This window comes from Mesoplodon mirus (genome assembly GCF_964341445.2).
Source record: "Mesoplodon mirus genome assembly, chromosome: 6".
Lineage (NCBI taxonomy): Eukaryota > Metazoa > Chordata > Mammalia > Artiodactyla > Ziphiidae > Mesoplodon > Mesoplodon mirus.
The window spans coordinates 43,629,876-43,649,253 of NC_138982.1; the positions used below are offsets into that span (position 1 = coordinate 43,629,876).

The 19,378-nt window shown below is 43.7% G+C and overlaps 1 protein-coding gene across 8 annotated transcripts in view; it reads left to right on the forward strand.

Moving 5' to 3' along the window:
• Positions 1-1,759: 1,759 nt before the first annotated feature.
• MASP1 (MBL associated serine protease 1) overlaps positions 1,760-19,378 on the forward strand; it is a gene marked incomplete at its 5' end in the record, with an annotated part of 63,131 nt that continues 45,512 nt past the window's right edge. For 6 of the 8 annotated variants that reach the window (XM_082624422.1, XM_082624420.1, XM_082624423.1 and 3 more), the window contains 2 exons: positions 2,002-2,133; positions 8,129-8,360. In XM_082624422.1, the coding sequence (XP_082480548.1) occupies positions 2,129-2,133; positions 8,129-8,360 (237 nt within the window). Of the gene's footprint in view, positions 2,134-8,117; positions 8,361-19,378 lie in introns of those variants that run through there. The other 2 variants (XM_082624421.1, XM_082624418.1) reach the window with 2 other exon arrangements.

Genomic DNA, 19,378 nt, shown 5'->3' on the forward strand with positions numbered 1-19,378 from the left:
CCAAGAGAAATGTAGTCCATGTGTTTCTGATTCATTTGCACTTAAATCATCAAAATGTTGTGTGAGAGTTATTTGATGTTTGAGGAGCCTGTGAGTCTTCTTAATGGGACCTTTAAAGGGATTTTTTTCTATCCTGCCTAACACAGAAATTTTTAGGCCGTTTTGCCAGAACAGTGCCTAGGTTCACACATATTCTCTCATCCCATATACTTGCACTCACATTATCAAACACAGCCTCTTAATAATGCCGAGATTAGCAAAGCTGACCTTTAAAAGTGATAAAATAGAGAAACTGGAGAGAAAATGGAGCCAGGAGAATTTCAGCAAGATGCAAGGCATTGTTCCCCAAAATGTGCCAAAGCAGTGTTATCAGAGGGTGGAGAATGCATGTGTTTGCCGCCTTGGTTAGAATGGGTGGGAGCCCTCTCTTGGGTACACTGAACAGCTAAAAAAAGGACAAGGATAATTTCCTTTAAGTCTCAAAGCAGCCCCCATTTTCCAGATGAGAAAACAGGACCAGAGATGTTAACAATTGGGGCCAAAGTGCACAGCCAGCTTGGATAGAAAGGGAAGATTATAGCCAACTCTGATGCTGAGTCTAATTGCTCTTTTCAAAATGCTCCAAATTGAGTTTCTTTGTGAATGTGGTGTGTATTTGAAATGCCATATGTACTATAATATTCTGGTGAGAAGCAGTGCAATATTGTGGGTAAGAACTCAAATTCTTCCCCTATCACTTTCTAGCTGTGTGATCTTGGGTAACTTACTTAAACTCTCTGGGCAGTTTCCTCATCGGGAAAATGGGGATAATATTACTACCCAGATACACAAAATGTAAAGATGATCGAAAGCAATCAATACATTACTAGAGCAGTACCTGACACACAGTGCTCAGTAAATGTTAACTGTTTGCGTTTGCCACGGTAGCAGTCAGGAGTAATAAAGGGCTGGATAATCCAGGCAAATTGTGTACCTCTCTATGCTTCAGTTTTCTTATTTGTAAAATGAGTATAATAGTATGATCCTCACAGGTTTGTGGGAGTAATTGAGATGATGTTTGCACCTAGCCATGTGCCTAACACAGAAAAGGTTCTCAGTAAAATCTACTTTTTATACCCAGATGTCTCTCTCCCTATTCAGGACTGGTGGTCATTGTGAAGAAAGGAATTTTCTTCTTATTCAGCTTGGCTTATACCTGATGCTGCTTTTCTCCGCAAACTCCGGGGTAGCCACCTTTACAGGCCCAGATCTCTCTACAGCCATGGCATGCAGGGCTTTCTGTCTGTAGTGGGTCCTCCCCAGGCTGTATCAGGCCTCTGAATGCTCTGAGTTGGTAAACAGCACAAGCCTTGCTTTTAAGTGACAGTGACGAAGAACAACTAACCAACTGCAGGACTGACTGCTCCCCTCACATACCGGGCCAGCCGCTCTATTCACAGGAAAGCCTGTAGTTGTTTGCAGACAGACAAGCTTTGGCATTTGGTTCTATTTTCTTGCCTAGTGTAGATGTTAGAATTGCCCTCTTAGTTGATCATCCTGTTTAATTGGTGTCCTTTGCCAGTGTCCTGAACACGAGCAGAAAACTATAGCCATCTGGCAAGGGAGACAGAGAGGTCAGACTTTGTCCCCCTCCACCCTTTACACACACACACACACACACACACACACATATATCCACACACATCCACACACACACACACATATATCCACACACATCCACACACACACACACACACACACACGGTGATACAAATACCTATTCGAGCTGCTCAGTTATTCTCTCTCAGGAGCTGGAAGCAGCCGCATGGGATGAAGGAGGGACCTGGAGAAGCAGATCTTTTAAGGAAGAAGACAGATTCTGTTCTGTCAGGTTCCTCTGAGTGTGTGTACGAGCAAGTCAGAGAAGAGAGAGAGGAGAGAGAGAGGAAAAGGCAGAGGGAGAGAGGGGGAGAGGGGATCTGTTGCAGGCAGGGGAAGGCGTGACCTGAATGGAGAATGCCAGCCAATTCCAGAGACACACAGGGACCTCAGAACAAAGATAAGGCATCGCTGACACCACACCGGGGACGAGCTCGCAGACAAGTCAGGCCGGGGGGACCAGGCAGCCAGGAGCACCCAAGGCAGGAAAATGAGGTGAGTGCCAGGACAGGAGTGGGCACAGGGGGTCCTTCCAGGGACCAGGTGCCAAGTAGCCCTGGAAGGTCTGACCTTGTCTCTGGGCCGACTCACCTGCGAGTCCTGTGGCTGGTTCAGGGGGTTCTCATCACTCCCTGGGGCTCTGAGAAGGAAGACGGGCTGGGGCCTTCCCTGGGACTCCGGAGACATGCAACTTGAAACGGGAGGCTGTGTGCAAATGCCCCTGACGCCGCTGGAACTCAGATTTCTCCCTCTGCCAGCGTAGGGTGCTGTCTGCTGGCCAATGTGACTTTTCTTCTGTTGCCCACAAGGCTGAGTTTTTGTTTTCCTCCTTTGTAAAGAGCATTGCTTTATCTCTTCCAACACTTTGTGAGTTAGATATGTGTTTGTGTGTTTATTTGTTCTGACCGGAAAAGAAACCAGATTCCCATAGCTCAGCTCTGTGGCTTCTTAAACCTTCAGAAGTTTGCTAGTTTAAAACCTCAATTTAGAAAACTAAAAACCTGTCCCTGTTTTACATTCCACTATAAATTTCTGCATTTCTTACTGAAATCAGAGGCCGCCAGTGGCATGAATCAGGCTATGAATTGCACCAAATGGCTCTTAAAGAAATATTACAAATTGAAAAAAAAAAAGTCTTTGGAGTTCTGAAACTAGGACTTTAAATTCTAATTGTTTCCAAGCTCTTCAATATTTCCCATTCCTCAGCCTATACTTAGAGTTACTTGATGCTTGTTACCAGACATTTCTTGTAAGTTTTTCCTTCCAAGTGTCAAAATCCGACCACCATAATTACTTTTACTACTTATAAGTGTTAATACTGTTAAAAATACAAAAAAGAAAAAAAAAACACTCTGCGGATGTGTTGTCTCTAAACATCTTTTCCTGTTAATTTTCTTCTCAATTGGAAAAGGGTTCTATTTGTTTCTCTTCTGCAAAGTCACCTAGCAACTTTTCAGGGTCTGGGGCCAATGAGGGGCTTCGGGCTATGTTAACTCTTTGAACTCAGATTACCTGTGGTTTAGAGAGATAATCAGGTCTTTAAGGTTAATCCAATCATTCTGTTCTTTCTAAATCCATTGTAATGTTAAACCTGCTATCTAACTTCATTTTCCTTTCTCCTAAAAGAGAGGAGATTTATGCCCATCTACATGGAATGACAATTTGATTGATCTGTCCACTATTCAAATCTCACCCTACCACCCAGTGCCCCAGCCATACCAAACTGCAAGGCCAATGATCAGTTCTGTATCTTTGTGTTTGCTGATCCCTTAAGCCAGAATAACTCTCCCTCTTATTTCCCCTATTTCTAGAGGACCCGATTGTTCAAGCTGGCTCATACATCACCTCCTCTTCCCTGCCCAGTATCCCCAGAGTCAGCATCTTCTCCTTTGTGATATCTCTGTCCTTGGGAGCTACCTTTCTTAATATCTCTTTGTTGAAATGTCCACCTCCTCTTCCAAGACTGAGTGTTCCTTAAGGAATAGGATCTATGGCATATTCGTCTTTGTATGCCTAGGACCTAGCATAATGTCTGTTTCCTATTAGGCATGCAATAAATATTAGCTGAATTGAATTCAGTTGTTCAATAGCAAAACTACTACTGGAAAAGTGCTCCACTAGAAGTCTATAAAAGGTCTTCCCTCACATAGACACAACACTTCAGAGTTTGCAAAGCCCTTTCATAGGCACGGTCTCATCTGGTCTTCAGATTTTGGATGAGGTAGGATTTATGGAGAAGTGAGGATAAAAGAGTTTAGCAACTTGCCCAAAGCCACACTGATGATCTTGAAAAAGCCCAGACCCAAATTTGGATCTTTAGGCTCCAAGTTCAGGATGTTTTTCTACTATATTTTGCCAGACTCTCAACCAAGTATATTATTCTACACCAGCAGCTCTCAATCCTAGCTGCACATTAGAACCATCTATGGTGCTTTAAAAAAATGTAAGGGCTTCCCTGGTGGTGCAGTGGTTGAGAGTCCGCCTGCCGATGCAGGGGACACCGGTTCGTGCCCCGGTCCGGGAAGATCCCACATGCCGCGGAGCGGCTGGGCCCGTGAGCCATGGCCACTGAGCCTGCGCGTCCGGAGCCTGTGCTCCGCAACGGGAGAGGCCACAACGGTGAGAGGCCCGCATACCGCAAAAAAAAAAAAAAAAAAAAAATGTCAGTGACCAGGCCTCACTCCAGACCAATTAAACTAAAATCTGCTGGGGAGGGGCTTTGGTATTAGTATTTTTTTTTTAATTTTCACATAAAGCTACGGGTTTTTAAAATTATTTTTCACAGGATTAATTGCTTTGGCCAGATGCCTGGGCATGATATGGGCATGGACCCAGCATCCTCTGTGAGCTTTTGTTATTGCCTTCTTCTGTTGAAGCTAATTCACCATATGGTATTGGGCATGACATGTCACCTCTTGGGGTATCCTTTTCGTCATCTGTCAAGTAAGGGTGTTGTCAAAGGGATCTATATAGTCCATTTCAACTCTTCTACCCCAAAACAGTCTTGGTGTAGTGTAGGTTGAAGTGAGGAGTGAATGGAAAGGATAGAAAGTGCTACTCATTCCACAACCATGGATATACGCCGGCATTTTTTAAGGCACTCCTGAGAGCTTGCTCCTACAGTAGAGCTTAGGAAATCCTGTCGTTATATATTACTTTTGACATTTCAAGCAAATGTAATTAAACTTTTTGATTAGTTGGAGAATAGATAGCAGGTGTCAGAATTTGTACAGCCGGTGCCTGGTGGATAAGAAGCCAAAAACATTCAGAGAGTGTGATGGGAAATGAAAGCTGTCACTTACATTCTTTAATTTTCAGCCCTGAAAGCAAGCAAGCAAGCATATGCTCAGGCTTATTATGTGAAAAGAGAGATTTGTTTCATATGTTTGAAACTGTTTTGAGATGCAAACAAAATAGAACAGAAAGCTTCACAGGCCTTCCTCCCACGATGACCAGTTGCCTACTACATATGGTCCTAGGCCTCTGAGGATAGATGGAGCCGTTAGCCTGGGCCAGCCCTTGACAGAAGCAGCATTAGGAAGCTCGGAGTCTCCTCCATGTGGTCTGGAAAAAGCAGATATGGAGAAAGTTGACCTTTCAGCCTTACATAATCTGGGTGTCGCTATTGCAGGGAAGTCCAGTTGGGGATCCAAAGCTCATTCCTAACCCCTGCTTTTCGGGAAGCAGCATGATGGAGTAATCATAACTAATGTTTGCCTAGGGCTGGACATTTAACAAAATACTTATTTTCCAATCTTCCTTTATTCTGATAGCAGCCCCGGGGGATGTCATTATTATCACCAATTAAAGAATGAAGAAACAGAGAGGGAGACCTTACGTGACTTCCCCAAGATGGGTCAGATAAATAAAGTCAAAGCCTGGACTTGAATCCAGCTCTTCCAACCTAAGACCAGTGCTCTCCCCTCCCCAGGCGGAACCGAACCAGAACTCCTAGCCCAGGTACCATCGGTATATTTCCTCACTTGAAAGTGGGGCTGCCTGAGCCCTGCAAGCCAGAGTTTCTAGACTCAAGCTTTCCTACTAGTTCACAGGAGAGCTTGGACCTGTGCCTCCCCTTCTGTCTCCTCCACAGATTGGTTTATAAAAATATTGACCCTGGCAATTGGATTAAAACATTTTGTTTCCTTAGTTGCATCTCACATGTTGCTATTGCAGGGGCCTTGGAAAAAATTTAAATAACTCTATTTTTTTTAATTGAAAAAATAGCACAAGGCCCTTCTAGACACATCTGAACATTTTATATACACAAAAGTAAAATTAAAAACACTCATATTACCACTTCAGAGATAACTACTGTTAATATCCTACTGACACCCTTGTAGGCCATTTTGCACTTAAGTATTTACCTTTTATGTAAATATTCTATAAGACAGCTAGATAATCTCATTATAGTTATCTCATTGTGTTTACACACTCAAAAATTCATATGTGTGCATATATAAACATATGTGCATCTGTTTACTGAGCAGGGTGGGGCAGCTTGGGGAGAAACAACTTCTTGATTAGTCAAATTGTATCTTAATCTTAAGATTCTGGTATAATTTCCCAGAAGTTACTTTTTAGGCTATATAAGACTCTGGCCCCACTTTCATGCTTTTGTTCATTCATTCGTTCATTCATTCATCATCTCTTGTATACCAGGCTTTACATTAGGTCCTTCACATACATCATCTCCAATGTTCATGTGAGCTCTGTAAATTAGAGATTATAATCTTCATTTTACATTTGAGGAAACCTGAGCTCAGAGACTAATTATCCAAGGTTTCATAGCCAGTAAGTAAGAGAACTGGGATTTGAACCCAAATACACCTAACTTCAGGGACTGTGCCTAAAGCAGTGCTCTAATTGGAAGCATGTACAGGGAGCTGGAATCTGGAGTGAAGGATACTCTGTGGTATCTTGGGAAGCTTTGAGCTGCATGGTGGAGGATAAATAAGACAACCAGGTGAAGAATGAGCAGGGCATGTGCAATGGGACCAAGGCCTGGATGGGCATGGCACACTCCCAGAATGATCTGCCTCAGCATGGCTGCTATGAGATGACGTTGGACAGGTAAATCAGCACTAGATCAAAAAGGGCTTATCAGCCATCCCAGTAGCAGATGCTTTGCCCTGCAGGCACAGTGGAGCAGTGTGGACACATCTGTGTTTTAGAAAATCAAATTTGGCGGAAGATTGCTGAATGGTATGAAGTGGTGGCCAGGGAGATCAGTTAGGATGCAATAGCAACAGTCCGGATAAGAACATTTAAATTAATTGACTGGAGAGAAGCAGAGGGGTTCCCCAAACATAGGAAGCAGAACATATAGTATTTTTTTTTACATCTTTATTGGAGTATAATTGCTTAACAATGGTGTGTTAGTTTCTGCTTTATAACAAAATGAATCAGTTATACATATAGAACATATAGTATTTAACGGAGAAGTTGATGAGCCAGGATTGGGATGTTTGAGTTCAAGGTCCTTGAGTCTCACAGAGGGAGCAATCTAGTAGATGCCTTGGTTGTGTTGTATACTGACCATTAGGTTTTTGACAAGCCTTTGACACAGATGGACATTCTGCCTCATTATTGCATCAGCCACTTTGGGTGTATTCTGCAAGTTTTGTTGAATTTCCTGTGCCCCTTATGCAACTCTTTTCACAGTCTATCATCTCTCATTCCTGCAGCTGGAAATAAACTGTATGTTTGTTTTTTTGTTTGTTTGTTTTTGTTTTTGCGGTACGCGGGCCTCTCACTGCTGCGGCCCCCCCTGTTGCGGAGCACAGGCTCCAGACACGCAGGCCCAGCGGCCATGGCTCACGGGCCCAGCCGCTCCGCGGCATGTGGGATCTTCCCGGACCGGGGCACAAACCCATGTCCCCTGCATTAGCAGGCGGACTCGCAACCACTGCGCCACCAGGGAAGCCCTAAACTATGTTTTTGATCCTTTTATAAAAACACTTGCCAAAAGGAAAAACCTTGTTTTGCTCATTCCTTCTTAATTCAAAATTTTGCATTTCTTGATTGATTTTGTTAAATTTGTTTTAGGTACTACAGATCCCATCATTGAGTATAAGTCTTATCTCAATATTACCATGTTACTATTACTTACTTTTTAGAAAATTGAATCAAGAGTTTATGATCCTTAAATAAAGCTAAGCTAAAGAAATGATATCAGCTTTTACCTAACTATGAAATTTATATTTTCAACCAAAAAATGATACACCTCAGAGTCCCAAATGTGGTATTTTCTGGGAAAGTTTAATACTATTATCAAATATTTAAAAAGAGCACAACTGGAAGCAACCTTTAAAATCAAGTTACCACCCTCCAGTATTATAGGCTGGGTAAGCAAAACCCATAAGGACAAAGTAATTACAGCAGGTCAGTGGCAGAGACATGCTGGGAACTTGGTCTCCTGGCTGTTGATTTAGCTAAATGGCAAGGACCAGTGTCTGTGAATGTAAGTGAATCCATTCATGTCTTTCAGGTGGCTCCTTCTCTCTCATGCTCTGTGCTTCTCCTTGTTGAAGGCTTTGGCCCACATAGTGGAGCTTAACAATATGTTTGGCCAGATTCAGTCGCCTGGCTATCCAGACTCTTATCCAAGTGATTCAGAGGTGACGTGGAATATCACTGTCCCAGAGGGATTTCGGATCAAGCTTTACTTCATGCACTTCAACTTGGAATCCTCTTACCTTTGTGAATACGACTATGTGAAGGTGAGACCCCTAATGTTCCCTAACTGGGACAGCTTCTCTACAGGAGAATCTGCTGGGAGTTAGAGGAGCTTAGATGAATTAGATGCTGTGTTTACCACCCAGGCTGGCAGTCCAGTGAGGGAGACATACAATGTTATAACATTATGAAGGAGGGTTGGGGGTGGCATGCTGCGTGCAGGCTGAGTAGGAAGACCTAGAAAAGACCTTGAGGGAAACTGAAACTGGCAAAGTGTGACTCAGCCAAACACAACCTTGCCTTTTCCTTTCTGATCTCAAAGTCTTTAACGTTTCCACTAACCTCTGCTTCAATGTCACCTTTAACTCAACAAGCAGAAAAGGGCAGAGACCCCAGAGTCAGCATTAATCAGAGTAAGCTAGCATTATATCCAAAGCTGAGGCATTAGAAAGCATTGCCCTGTTCCCTAGGTAATGATCAAGTGTTTGAGAAGTGTAGAGTATGCCACAGCGGAGAGTAGGAGGTGAAGTTGGAAGGTTGGATTGGGGTGAGGTTCTGAAGGGCCTTGAATATGATGCTGAAGAGTTTGGATTTTATCAACAAAGAGTATGGGCAACAGTGGGGGGTCACTACACAGATGGATGTAAAAAACAAATGGAAGAGGAGCAGAAAATGATTACAACATCAAAACAACATTTCCCAGAATTTAAGGAGAGCCCACAAACAATGCTATGGGTGGGAAGCTGTTCTCTTTTAAAAGTGGAGCTAAGAAAGATTAAAGTACTTCTGAGAGATGACACTTATTAAAGTTGTATCTGGTTCAAAAAGATGTGGAGACCTAAGAACCTACTTTATAACCTCTCTCTGGCTTCCTGGAAGAAGTTCTCATCAAACCACTCAAGAGTAGGCTTTCTATATTTTTGATATTAGTATAGTCTCACTTTTCCACAGCCTGTAATTCAACAAGAGTTAACCTTGTATTTACCAGAATGTTTGATCAACAGCAAAGAAGTGAGTTGACAAGGTGATTTACACTTAAAATCTCATTCAACCTTTAAAACAATCCTATGAGACAGGTACTACTATCCCATTTACAGGCAAAGAAACAACCCCAAGAAAGTGAAGCAACTCACCCAACGTTGTACAGCTAGTAAGTGATGGATCAGGGTTCCAAACACGTCTTGTGACTTTCAATACCATGTTCTTTTGGCTCCACCAAACTGCTCACAAGCTGTACTCCACTGAGCCCTAGGATACTGCAGGGCCTGAAAAGAACAGTGGGATGGGTGGGGCAGAGGCCTGGTAAGTGGGGCTGTGAACCCCTACCCTGATTAACTCATTTTAAATGGTGGGTGTTGCTAATTATATATGTTGGGTATGCATCAAGTATCCCACTTAAAGCACATTTTCTGTGACTGAAAACTTTCTAAAATTGGTGCTCCATGACAGTTTTTCAATTTTAGCACTATTGACATTTAGAGCCAGACAATTATTTGCTGAAGAAAGCTGTTTTGCGAATTATAGGATTTTTAGCAGCATCCCTGGCTTCTACTCATTAGATGCCAATAGCACTCCCACTCCAGTTGTGACAACCAAAAATGTCTCCAGCAGTTATCAATATCCCCAGGGGAGTAAAATCTCTCCGTTTGAGAACCATTGCTCTCTCTATGTGATGCTGCCCATCTTTGAATGTCCTGTGCTAGAAACTGTGAGGATTTAAGGACACAAAAATCTAGTCCCTTAAAAAGAGAGATGAGCCTAGAAAAATAGCAATTGCACAAGATGAAAAAGAGTAATGACAATAAAAGATTGACAAAAAGAATGAGAAAAGGTAAAACTGGTTGCTCTAAGAGATGATGTGGCTTGGTAAGCTAGACTGACATACAGTTTCTATAAATTCATTAAAAATGGAGCCAACTTCTCAGACTCGCAAGGATCAAGCAGAGAGTATTCACCAAGATCCTAAGTGTTCATCATCCTAAATTGAAATTTCTAACAAACAGGTTAGTTATGTCTTCTAGGACATAATCTAGCCTCTGGCAGAACCAAACTCCAGGATCCCAGATGCATTTTGGGTAGGGGACATTAGGTTAGCAGAATCCCCCAGCCAATTCCCCTAGCTAATGCTCGCTGTACAACCATGGTATTCTCAAATATCTAAGTTGGAGAGAGAACTTAGCAGAAGGAAAATGACCAAACACTGGCTTAATAGAAGAGTAAATTCCATAGATTTAGACAAGTCTAGATGTGAACTTCCTAACTGCTTTTTTCTCTACTTTCAAATATGTCAACTATCTAGAAATTTTGCCAGCGGAAACACTTGCCTTTATTAGTAGCTGGGGCCTCTAGACCACGGAAATTAGAACTTTTTTCTTTAGCTGTGACAATGACTTATTTTCATTATTCCTCCCTGCCTCCACCCTAAGAATTCACTCTCAATTCATATTCAATCATTTCTCACAAGTTTTTCTCTTATTTATATGGATGCCAGGTTTGACCTTGTTAGGACTCCTTTATCCTTTATCGAGATGATAAACACACAATAGAGGATTTAACTCATTCCTTTGCCCCCAAATAAATTGAGTCTCCTGGCAAGGCAGATTAAAGAGTTGACATCAGCTACACTTTGTAGTGGAAGAAAATGATACTTTTCAAGGGCAACAATAGACTGTGAAGACCTCTCCTGACCCTGAATCAAGGACACTGAAATTTCTACCCAAAGTTTGGCCTTTCTGGTTGGAGAATATTTTGGAAATTGATTGATGGTTTCTATCTAGGGTGGTGAGATACCTTCCTGATAGCCCAAGGAGATGGGACTAGGCCCTCTGGAAGGGCAGCATCATCCTGGTTTCTTGACTGGGATTCAGGAAATGCCTGTTCTAGTCCCAGATCTGCCACTAACTCCCAAATGATCTGGAGTAGAAAAGACAATCGTTTAGCACTCTCTCTGCTCCAAAATTAGACTTGTGACCTCTGAGCATAGCAAAGAAACAGTCTGTGTGAGGCAACACAGAGACTGAGCTGCCTACCTCAAGTGCCCGACAGTCCTTGCTTCTCTGATTCCAACACATTTTTCCAGTTCCTTTAGAAGAAGAGATTAACATATTGGACAGAGAGGTATTACTTTGCTTGGGCTTGCACAGCTCACTTCCTTCCAGAATGCCATCCCAGCACTAGCATTGGCCTCCCTGCAGAGGTTCTAGCAGCCATGGGGCCTGAGCAGGCCTTCCTTCACAGGACGCTGCACCCTGGTCAGCTGATGACTAGTGCTCACGTGGAGACAGGCCCTGTGTCCTTGCCCACACGTGCCCGGCAGAGTTCCCCTCCTGGACTCAAAAATTCACAGGATGTCAGGCCACAGCGGCCCTCTGGAGACCCACCTAATCCCATGTCATTGTTGTTATTGTTGTTTTTCAAATATTTTCTCCCTAGTGGACATTTTCTTCTTACAAATCTTCTAGTAGTCCTGATATAGGAAACAGAAGTGAGGCTGCTAGGGTTGAAGGTGGCTCAGAAGCTCACTCTGCTCACTCAGCCTTCTTGGTCCCCCTGAAGGTCACACCTTGCAGGAATTACAGCTTGAATACTCCTTAAGTTCCCAATACAGGGACAAGACTAGTACCCTCGCCTGTGAACCCTAAAACCCAGAAGCCTTCAACATATAGTCGAAACCCGTTGACTTTTTCTAATTGTGTTCTCTCCCTAACCCTCCACCCCCAGAATATGTGGCTTTCCTGGCTATGAATGAGAAGGAGGCTCTTCCCTTTTCATCTGAATGAAGCATGAGCATGCCAGCCATGTCACCCTTGGATAAGTCAATACCCCTCTACAAAATTCTGTCTTTTCATCTGTTCCATGAGGAGTAGAATGAGATGATCCCTAAGGTCCCTTAAATTCCAGAATTTTAATCTTCATTCTCCTTGCCAGAGCTTTCCAGATGACCCCCCCAAGCCCTCATTATCCTAGTTAGTATAATGCCAGAAAACGGTAATAATATGTTACAGCGGCCACTTCTTGAAGTTCCGTGGCCATAAGCACTCCATTAAGAGACTATAGTCTGCTGGAGTTGCCGTAGTGACATGTCATTTGAAGAAAACTTGTAAATATATCATGCAGTGCTGTCCTTTTCCAAGGAACTTGGAATATCACTCATTTCCGTCTGATGGGATAATATCCCCTGTTTTGAGGCTCTTTCACTCTGTGACTGAATTCCCCTGGCAGGCCTGGGAGTGGGTTTAAAGGACTGTCCAGTTTACAGGAATCCTTTCAGCCCAGCCCCAGTCCACAGACTGCCCTTCCCACCCTGGCCCATCAGGGTGATGATGACGGAATTGCTGACACTGCACATCAGCAGCTTGAAGAAGCGCAGGACCCCAAGGCTGTGGTCTGGATGCTCTCATTTTATGAAAATTCCTCTCCAGCCTGACTTCCCGCAGTCTTTGGTCTTCAAGGCACATGCACATCTGCACGACAGGATTTGCTTCCTTGGAATGTGGCTGCAATGTGTGGATTCCTACAGTGCACAGATGAGACATACGAATCACAGCTGGTTAATGCTGTAGGCGAGGGGCAGAGCACAGACACTGGCCAGGAAGCTGGAGGCCTAGATTCTTGTGGCCATTCTCTACTAACTTAAGTAACCCTGAGCAAGTGATTGCTTTTAGAGTGGACTCTTTCCTCCTGTCTCAAATACAGGGAGTTGAACCAGATGTTCTCTATGGTCCACCTAGCCCTGATATTCTATGTATCTAAGACCTCAGGAATCATGATTCAACTTCATGATCATCATGCTGAAGCCCTAGAAAGGGCAATTCATTGGCCAAGGTCACACGGGGACCAGAATTTATATCTCAAAACTCTCAGTCTTTTCTTTTCTTCTTTTAAAACTATTAAGTGACAGTGGAGTCCCCCATCTTATGGATGCTTAGGTTTTTAAGTGTAATGTAAGGCAAATATTGTCTATAGTCAAACTTACTCTCTTAAATATAGTAGAACACTGTCTTTTAGAATGTCCAGAGGAGACTTTTTTCCCAGAAATGCAACAAATTATATAGTTTCTTTAGTTGAGCATCAGATGAAGTAGTTTGACTTGTGCTGAGAAATGAGCCCTGGAGCTATAGTGACTGAAAAAGGTACTCAGAAACCAGAACCACCAAGGGAACTGCAGATTCACATATCTTATTTTCAAGTTCACTTCTTGGTATCTGTTCATTGGAAAACGAGATAATAAAAACCTGCATTTGGCTTTTTTTCTCTTTCTCTCTTTCCCCTTCTTTTATTGAGTGCATATAGCTCAACTGGCATCTGTTAAATGCTCATATGACATAACACCACTTTTCTCCTCTTAACTCTATATTCTTGATACATTCAACATTTCTTCCATTCTCTCCACTTTAGCCCTTTAGTTCCAGTTCTTATTCCTCTCACTTAGTTTATTGCAATACCATCCTAAATGTCTACCAGCTGTGGGTCTCTCCCCAACCAGTCCACCCTCTACATGTGTCCAGAGAGATCTTCTTAAACATTGCTTTGATTGTGCAACTCTCAAAACCTTTCAATGGTTCTCCTCTGTCTATGGAATGAAGTCCAAGAATTTTATTGAAAATCTACCATAAGTTGGACACTGCACCAAAGACAGGCCCCATGAAGATGAGTAAGACAGTACCTGCCCTCCAAGAACTCATGATTTCATAGTGTGTCATAAGACAAGTACATAATTAATAAGCTAAAACTGGGCAGAGTAACACAAGAGTATGGGGCAGTATATAAGTTGTAGAGTGATCATTTCTGGGTGTTCAAGAAAAGCTTTGGAAATAGTTAATGTCTGGGATAAGTCTTGAAGGGTAAAGAGGAATTTAACAGTGTAATTCCCTAAACTTCTTGATCTCCCTAAGCATCGGTTTTGTGATTGGTACCAAAAAAAAAAAAAAAAAAAAGACTCAATGATACAGTACCTTCCTTGCAGTTTATGCAAGGGTTTAAATGAAATGATGGCTATGAGTGGAATCAGTACTGCAAAAGGCAGCCATGTTCAATGGTTTGGAGTTCAGGCTCTAGAGCCACTCAGACCTAGAGTCAGGTCCTGCCTCCACTATTTATTGTAAAATAGGGATAACAGTAATGCCCATCTCTTGGGCTTATTGTGAATGTCAAGTGAGGTAAATGCTATATTGACATATGTCCAACACCTATGTAATTAGTTCAGTAAGCATTATTAGAGTGGTAATGATGGCAAGGGTGTGAGCACTAAAGTGCCTGCTGGTATCACCAGATGCTCAATGAGTGTCAGTTTTCTCATCTGCTCTGACTTTACCACTAATTGGCTGCCTATGACCTTACACATATCACTCAGTTTTTCAGGCAATTTATGGAAAAGTACTCTGAAAGGACTAATCAAATGCAAGAGGTTGTTGTTTATTTCTCCTGTGTATTCATTTGTCATAACACAAGTTTGTGGCACTTTCTGATCTATTGCCTCCTTTGATTCTCATGGACTAGGGAGAGCCGGGACTACTACACCTAATTTACAGGAAAGGACACTGAGCATCAAGAGCTTAAGTGCATTTGTTGTCCAGGACTTTAGAGCAAAGCCAGGTTTCAATCCTTGTTCTTCTTACTCCTAAGTCATGATTGTGTTTCTCCATTTGGCCCTTCTCAGAACAAGTTTTATCCTGGTAGGGATTTCAGGATTTTGATATGCTTCCTGGCTATAAGAGAAATTTAGTAAAATCTTGTAAAACTGAAGGGACTTGAGGGTCCCTGTGTTGTCTAGATTTTGTTAAAGAACTTTCTCTTTTATTCTGACTTTGAGAGAAAAAAAATATTTATAAAAATGGAGTCTGAGCTATGAAGGCTGGGAAAGTGCTCAATTTATCTGTTTGTGGTACACAAGTCTAATGGTGAACTCAAGGACATTGCACTAGACTGTCAGCCCCAGGAGTTCAGGGCCTATGTCTGTGTTTATTTCTAGTAGTGAACACAGCCCTGGGGGCAGAACAGGAAAAAGCAAAAATCTCCTGGTGGTAAGCATAAAGGAAAGGGCTCTGGTCTAGAGATCAACCACTGACTCCTGTTGAGACATTGGGCAAGTCACCTGTCTGCTCTGGGCCTCAGTTTCTCCATCTGCCCAATGAGGAAATTGGACTGGCTGGCCTCTCTAAGCCCTTCCAGCCCTGATGCTCCCTTCCCAGGCTTCGTTGGGTCAGTCTGCATCCTGTTGTGTAATTGACAGATAAGTCCCTCCCATGGCCCTGCTCCAAGACTGACTCCTCTGAACCCCGACTCCTAATTTCTGTGCAGTGCTCTGCGTTTACTCTGAACATGCCCTCGACCTTCAACTACTGCCGAAGCTCTGTTCATTCTCTGGGAGTAGACAGGAAGCCTTGCCCCTGAAGGAAAAGAGGAATGGGTAAATGTTTCTCATGAATTTCAATTGTATTCCCTAGTGGAATTCTTCACTCCAGAGATACCAGGTTTCCAAATCCATTCTAGCTGATTCAGAAGAATCAGGAAGTGAAAATGAGCTTCAGAAAAAGCGTGACAAAAGCTTATTTTATGAAGGAAGTACAAACAGCACAGGCTCTGGGGTGATGGAAAACAGAAGGAAGGTTCCCAGCGCTGGGGCAGAGAATGTGGGCAAGTGTGGGTGAGTGTGAGGTGGGAGTGCTCTGGGGAATAGGTGCCCCGGTGTGCAAATCTGTGTGCTTATGTGTACACAGGCCGCTCTCAGACACACCTTGGTAAAAAGCAGGGCTTGAATTTGCTTTGATGTGCTCATAGAAGAAAAAGTAGGGAAGGGGAGGTATTCATTTATTCAACAAATATTCATTGAATGCCTACCATTTACTAGAGCTTGGGGTATAGCGGTAATCAAGACAGAAATGCCCGCCAGCGGGGTGCTTACATGACACTGGGGGGAACAGACAATAAACACTAAACACAATCCACAGGTTAATTATATAATGAGTAGTAAGGTGATAGGCAAAGAAGTGAAACAGAGCGGGGTAAAGAGGGTCCACATGAGGTGGGGTGCGTGTTACCACTGAAATATGTTGATCAAGGTGGTCCTTGTTGAAAGGGTGACATTTGAGCAAAGACTTGAAGAAGCTGAGAAAGTCAGCCATGTGGCTTTCTGGGGAAAAGCATCCCAACCAGAAAGACCAGCCAAGACCTTAGTGGGAAAGTGCCTGGTGTGTTTGAAGAAGAGCAAGGATGGCAGTGTGGCTGGAGCAGGAGGGACAGGGATGGGAGATGAAGACAGAGGTACAGGTGGGAGCCCCATCACCAGGAGGCCTGGGAAATAGGGTCCCTGCTAAATGCGCACAGGCAATGGCAGACTTTACAAGCTGCTTTCCCACCCATGTGTCATTTGACCTCCTGACTCTTAGAGGATAGAATTAAGGTCCACCTAGTATGTTTGTGAAAACTGAGGCTGAACCCAGTGGTGCATTTATCAATGATCAACAACCTGGTCTAGACTGGGGAGTGGTTTGGGAGGGCAGAGGAGAGATACCTCGGTAGCTCTCTATTCACCACTCAGATATTCTAGACATTAGTAAACTCAAGTGCTGAGATAATAGTAAAATGATAGAATAGTTAGGAGATGATGAGTTTTTATATAATTTATTTCTGTTTAATATAATTTATTGTAAATTTATGAAGCAGTTTTTCACGATGGCTATGTTTAACAACAGCATTGCAAAAATCCCTGAAAAGTTGACAACTGGCCCCTGTAAGTTGGTCAGAGCCAGCTCCAGGGCACCAGTGCCTGGGGAGGTTAAAGTGACACATGTGAGTGGCAGGGCGGTGACCAGAAGCCAGGCCTTTTGGTCCCTATTCTAGCTCTCTTGAAAATTTTCCAAGATTTGAGGATGTGCATTCGAGCTGGGGATAGCAGGGTCCTGGGCAGTGGCGGAGGGACATACCGGCTTGCACATTCCTGGAAAGTGCCTGGAGACGCTGGCCCGTGGCGGGTCCCTTCTCTCCCCTCAGCACTTACTTAATCACTGCTTTCACCCCAGTGCTGACTGTGACCAACCTGGAGCCAGGCTGCCTCTGCAGGAGAAGAACAAAACAAGGCTTTGTTTTTGCCTGTCCCCAGGCTATTTTCCTGTCCTGAACCTTTTGGGGCTCAGCTTCCCGGTCCCAGAGGGTATTTGCATGTGAATGGGCCTGGCTCTGAAGTCACAGAAGGGGTGGATGGGGAGTCTAAGCCATTCACAGGCCAATGAGAGTAAAGTCCTTCCTGGCCCCCCTTCCCAACCATGATTCCCAGACGCTCCCACCCACACCCGCCAGCCCTGCCGCACTGAGATGCCAGGCGCCTCCAGTTTCCCACCTGCGGGATGCTTGCTTCCCGAGCTCGCGGCCACCCCTCCCCAGCCAGCTCTTTCTTCTCCCCGTGCTCTGCTGCCTAGAGACCATCTACTTTTCTGCCCAGAGCCCTCCTGGTGACTGGGCAATCCTCCTGGTAGCAGAGGGATTCAGGGACTCTAACACCTGCCAGCTGGGTCTCAAGGTCCTCACACCGTTAATGGCGTCTAGCATTTGCATGTACACGATACATACCTTCCTAGGGGCTTACCCAGCTCTGTTAGGAGGTTTTTACTCCGACTAACAAATGTATAAGAACACTTTGCTGAGACTGTCAGTCTATCTGGGCCCTCATGGTAGCTCTGCCATTATCTGGCCATGTGACTTTCAACCAGTTACTTCACTTCTCTGAGCCTCAGTTTCCCCATCTAAGAGAGGAAAATGATCGGTAGCCTTTGATGTCCTTTCTATCTCTGACCTTCTATGGTCTTGTAATTCCAGTTACTGAACAAGGCTGGAAGTCAGAACATCTGGATTTTTATCTCAGGTCAGCTACTCCTAGGCTATGTGACCTTGGAAATTCATGTCACCTCTCTGGTCGGGGAATCACAATGTCTACCTGAAGTGCAATCATTACAAGACAGCCATCAGAAACAAAATAAAGAAGGTGAAAGCACCTTGTCAACTGGAAATTCCACATGGGGGGGGAGTGGGAATTATTACTATTACTACCACTACTACTACAGTTATTATTGTTATTATTATTATTATCATCATTATTATTTTATGGCCAAACGACTTGATCCAGGACTGAAGCAACACCCTGCAGCCCCTCACAAATGTGGCCAACTTGAGTCTTAACCCCACCAGCTGTGCTATTTTTATTTACATGGCTTTCAAGAGCTTCTGAAATGCAATACGCACACACACACACACACACACACACACACACACACACACACACGTCTCCTTTTTTTTCTAGACCCAGGTTCTCGTCTGGCATCTGGTACCTTTACTTTGCTCCTTCTCATGATCTTTAACTGCAGTTTGGGAACCTGGATAAAGTAGCAATTTGAGCTGTTAACCCCTGGCCCAGTCCCTGGAGGGTGACAGACTTGTGGTGAAGGCGACCACAGGAGCACAGAGCACTGACTTGTGAGTCAGGGGTCCTGGGCCCAGGGCTGTCACTGAATCACTGGCCTAAATTCACACACCTAGAGAAATCCTTTGAAACACAGGAAAGTAAAGGGATTCCTGGACTTGCTATTATTCTCTTGTGGATGGAAGCTTTCAGAGATCCCTTAAATTACTCTGGTCCTCTCTTATAAAATTAGGATAATATCTTTTCCATGTCACCCACTTCCCAGGACTGATAGGAGGTTTGTAACTTTCAGAGAGCCAAAGGGACCTAAGATGCTACCTGCCAAATGAGGAGGCCAGGTTGCAAGGTCTCCCTAGGTTCCCTGCCTGCCCCATCAGCCTGGGATCTGGGGGGACTCATAAAAAGAGATGTCTGTGCTGATGACCCCAGTGAGATTAGGAATGAAAGAGTGGAACCAGGAAACGAGAGTATCCAGGGACGGTTTCAGTCTCTTAATTCTTCAAATATGTGAAATTACCATGCCCCACTTAGCTGGGAGTCCAGAAGGGTGTCACCTCAGTTGGTTGAATCTCAGTGGTCCTGTTTTTCTCACTGATTTACTGAGTGCTGACTATATTTCAGGTAACTTTCTAAATATTTTACATATAT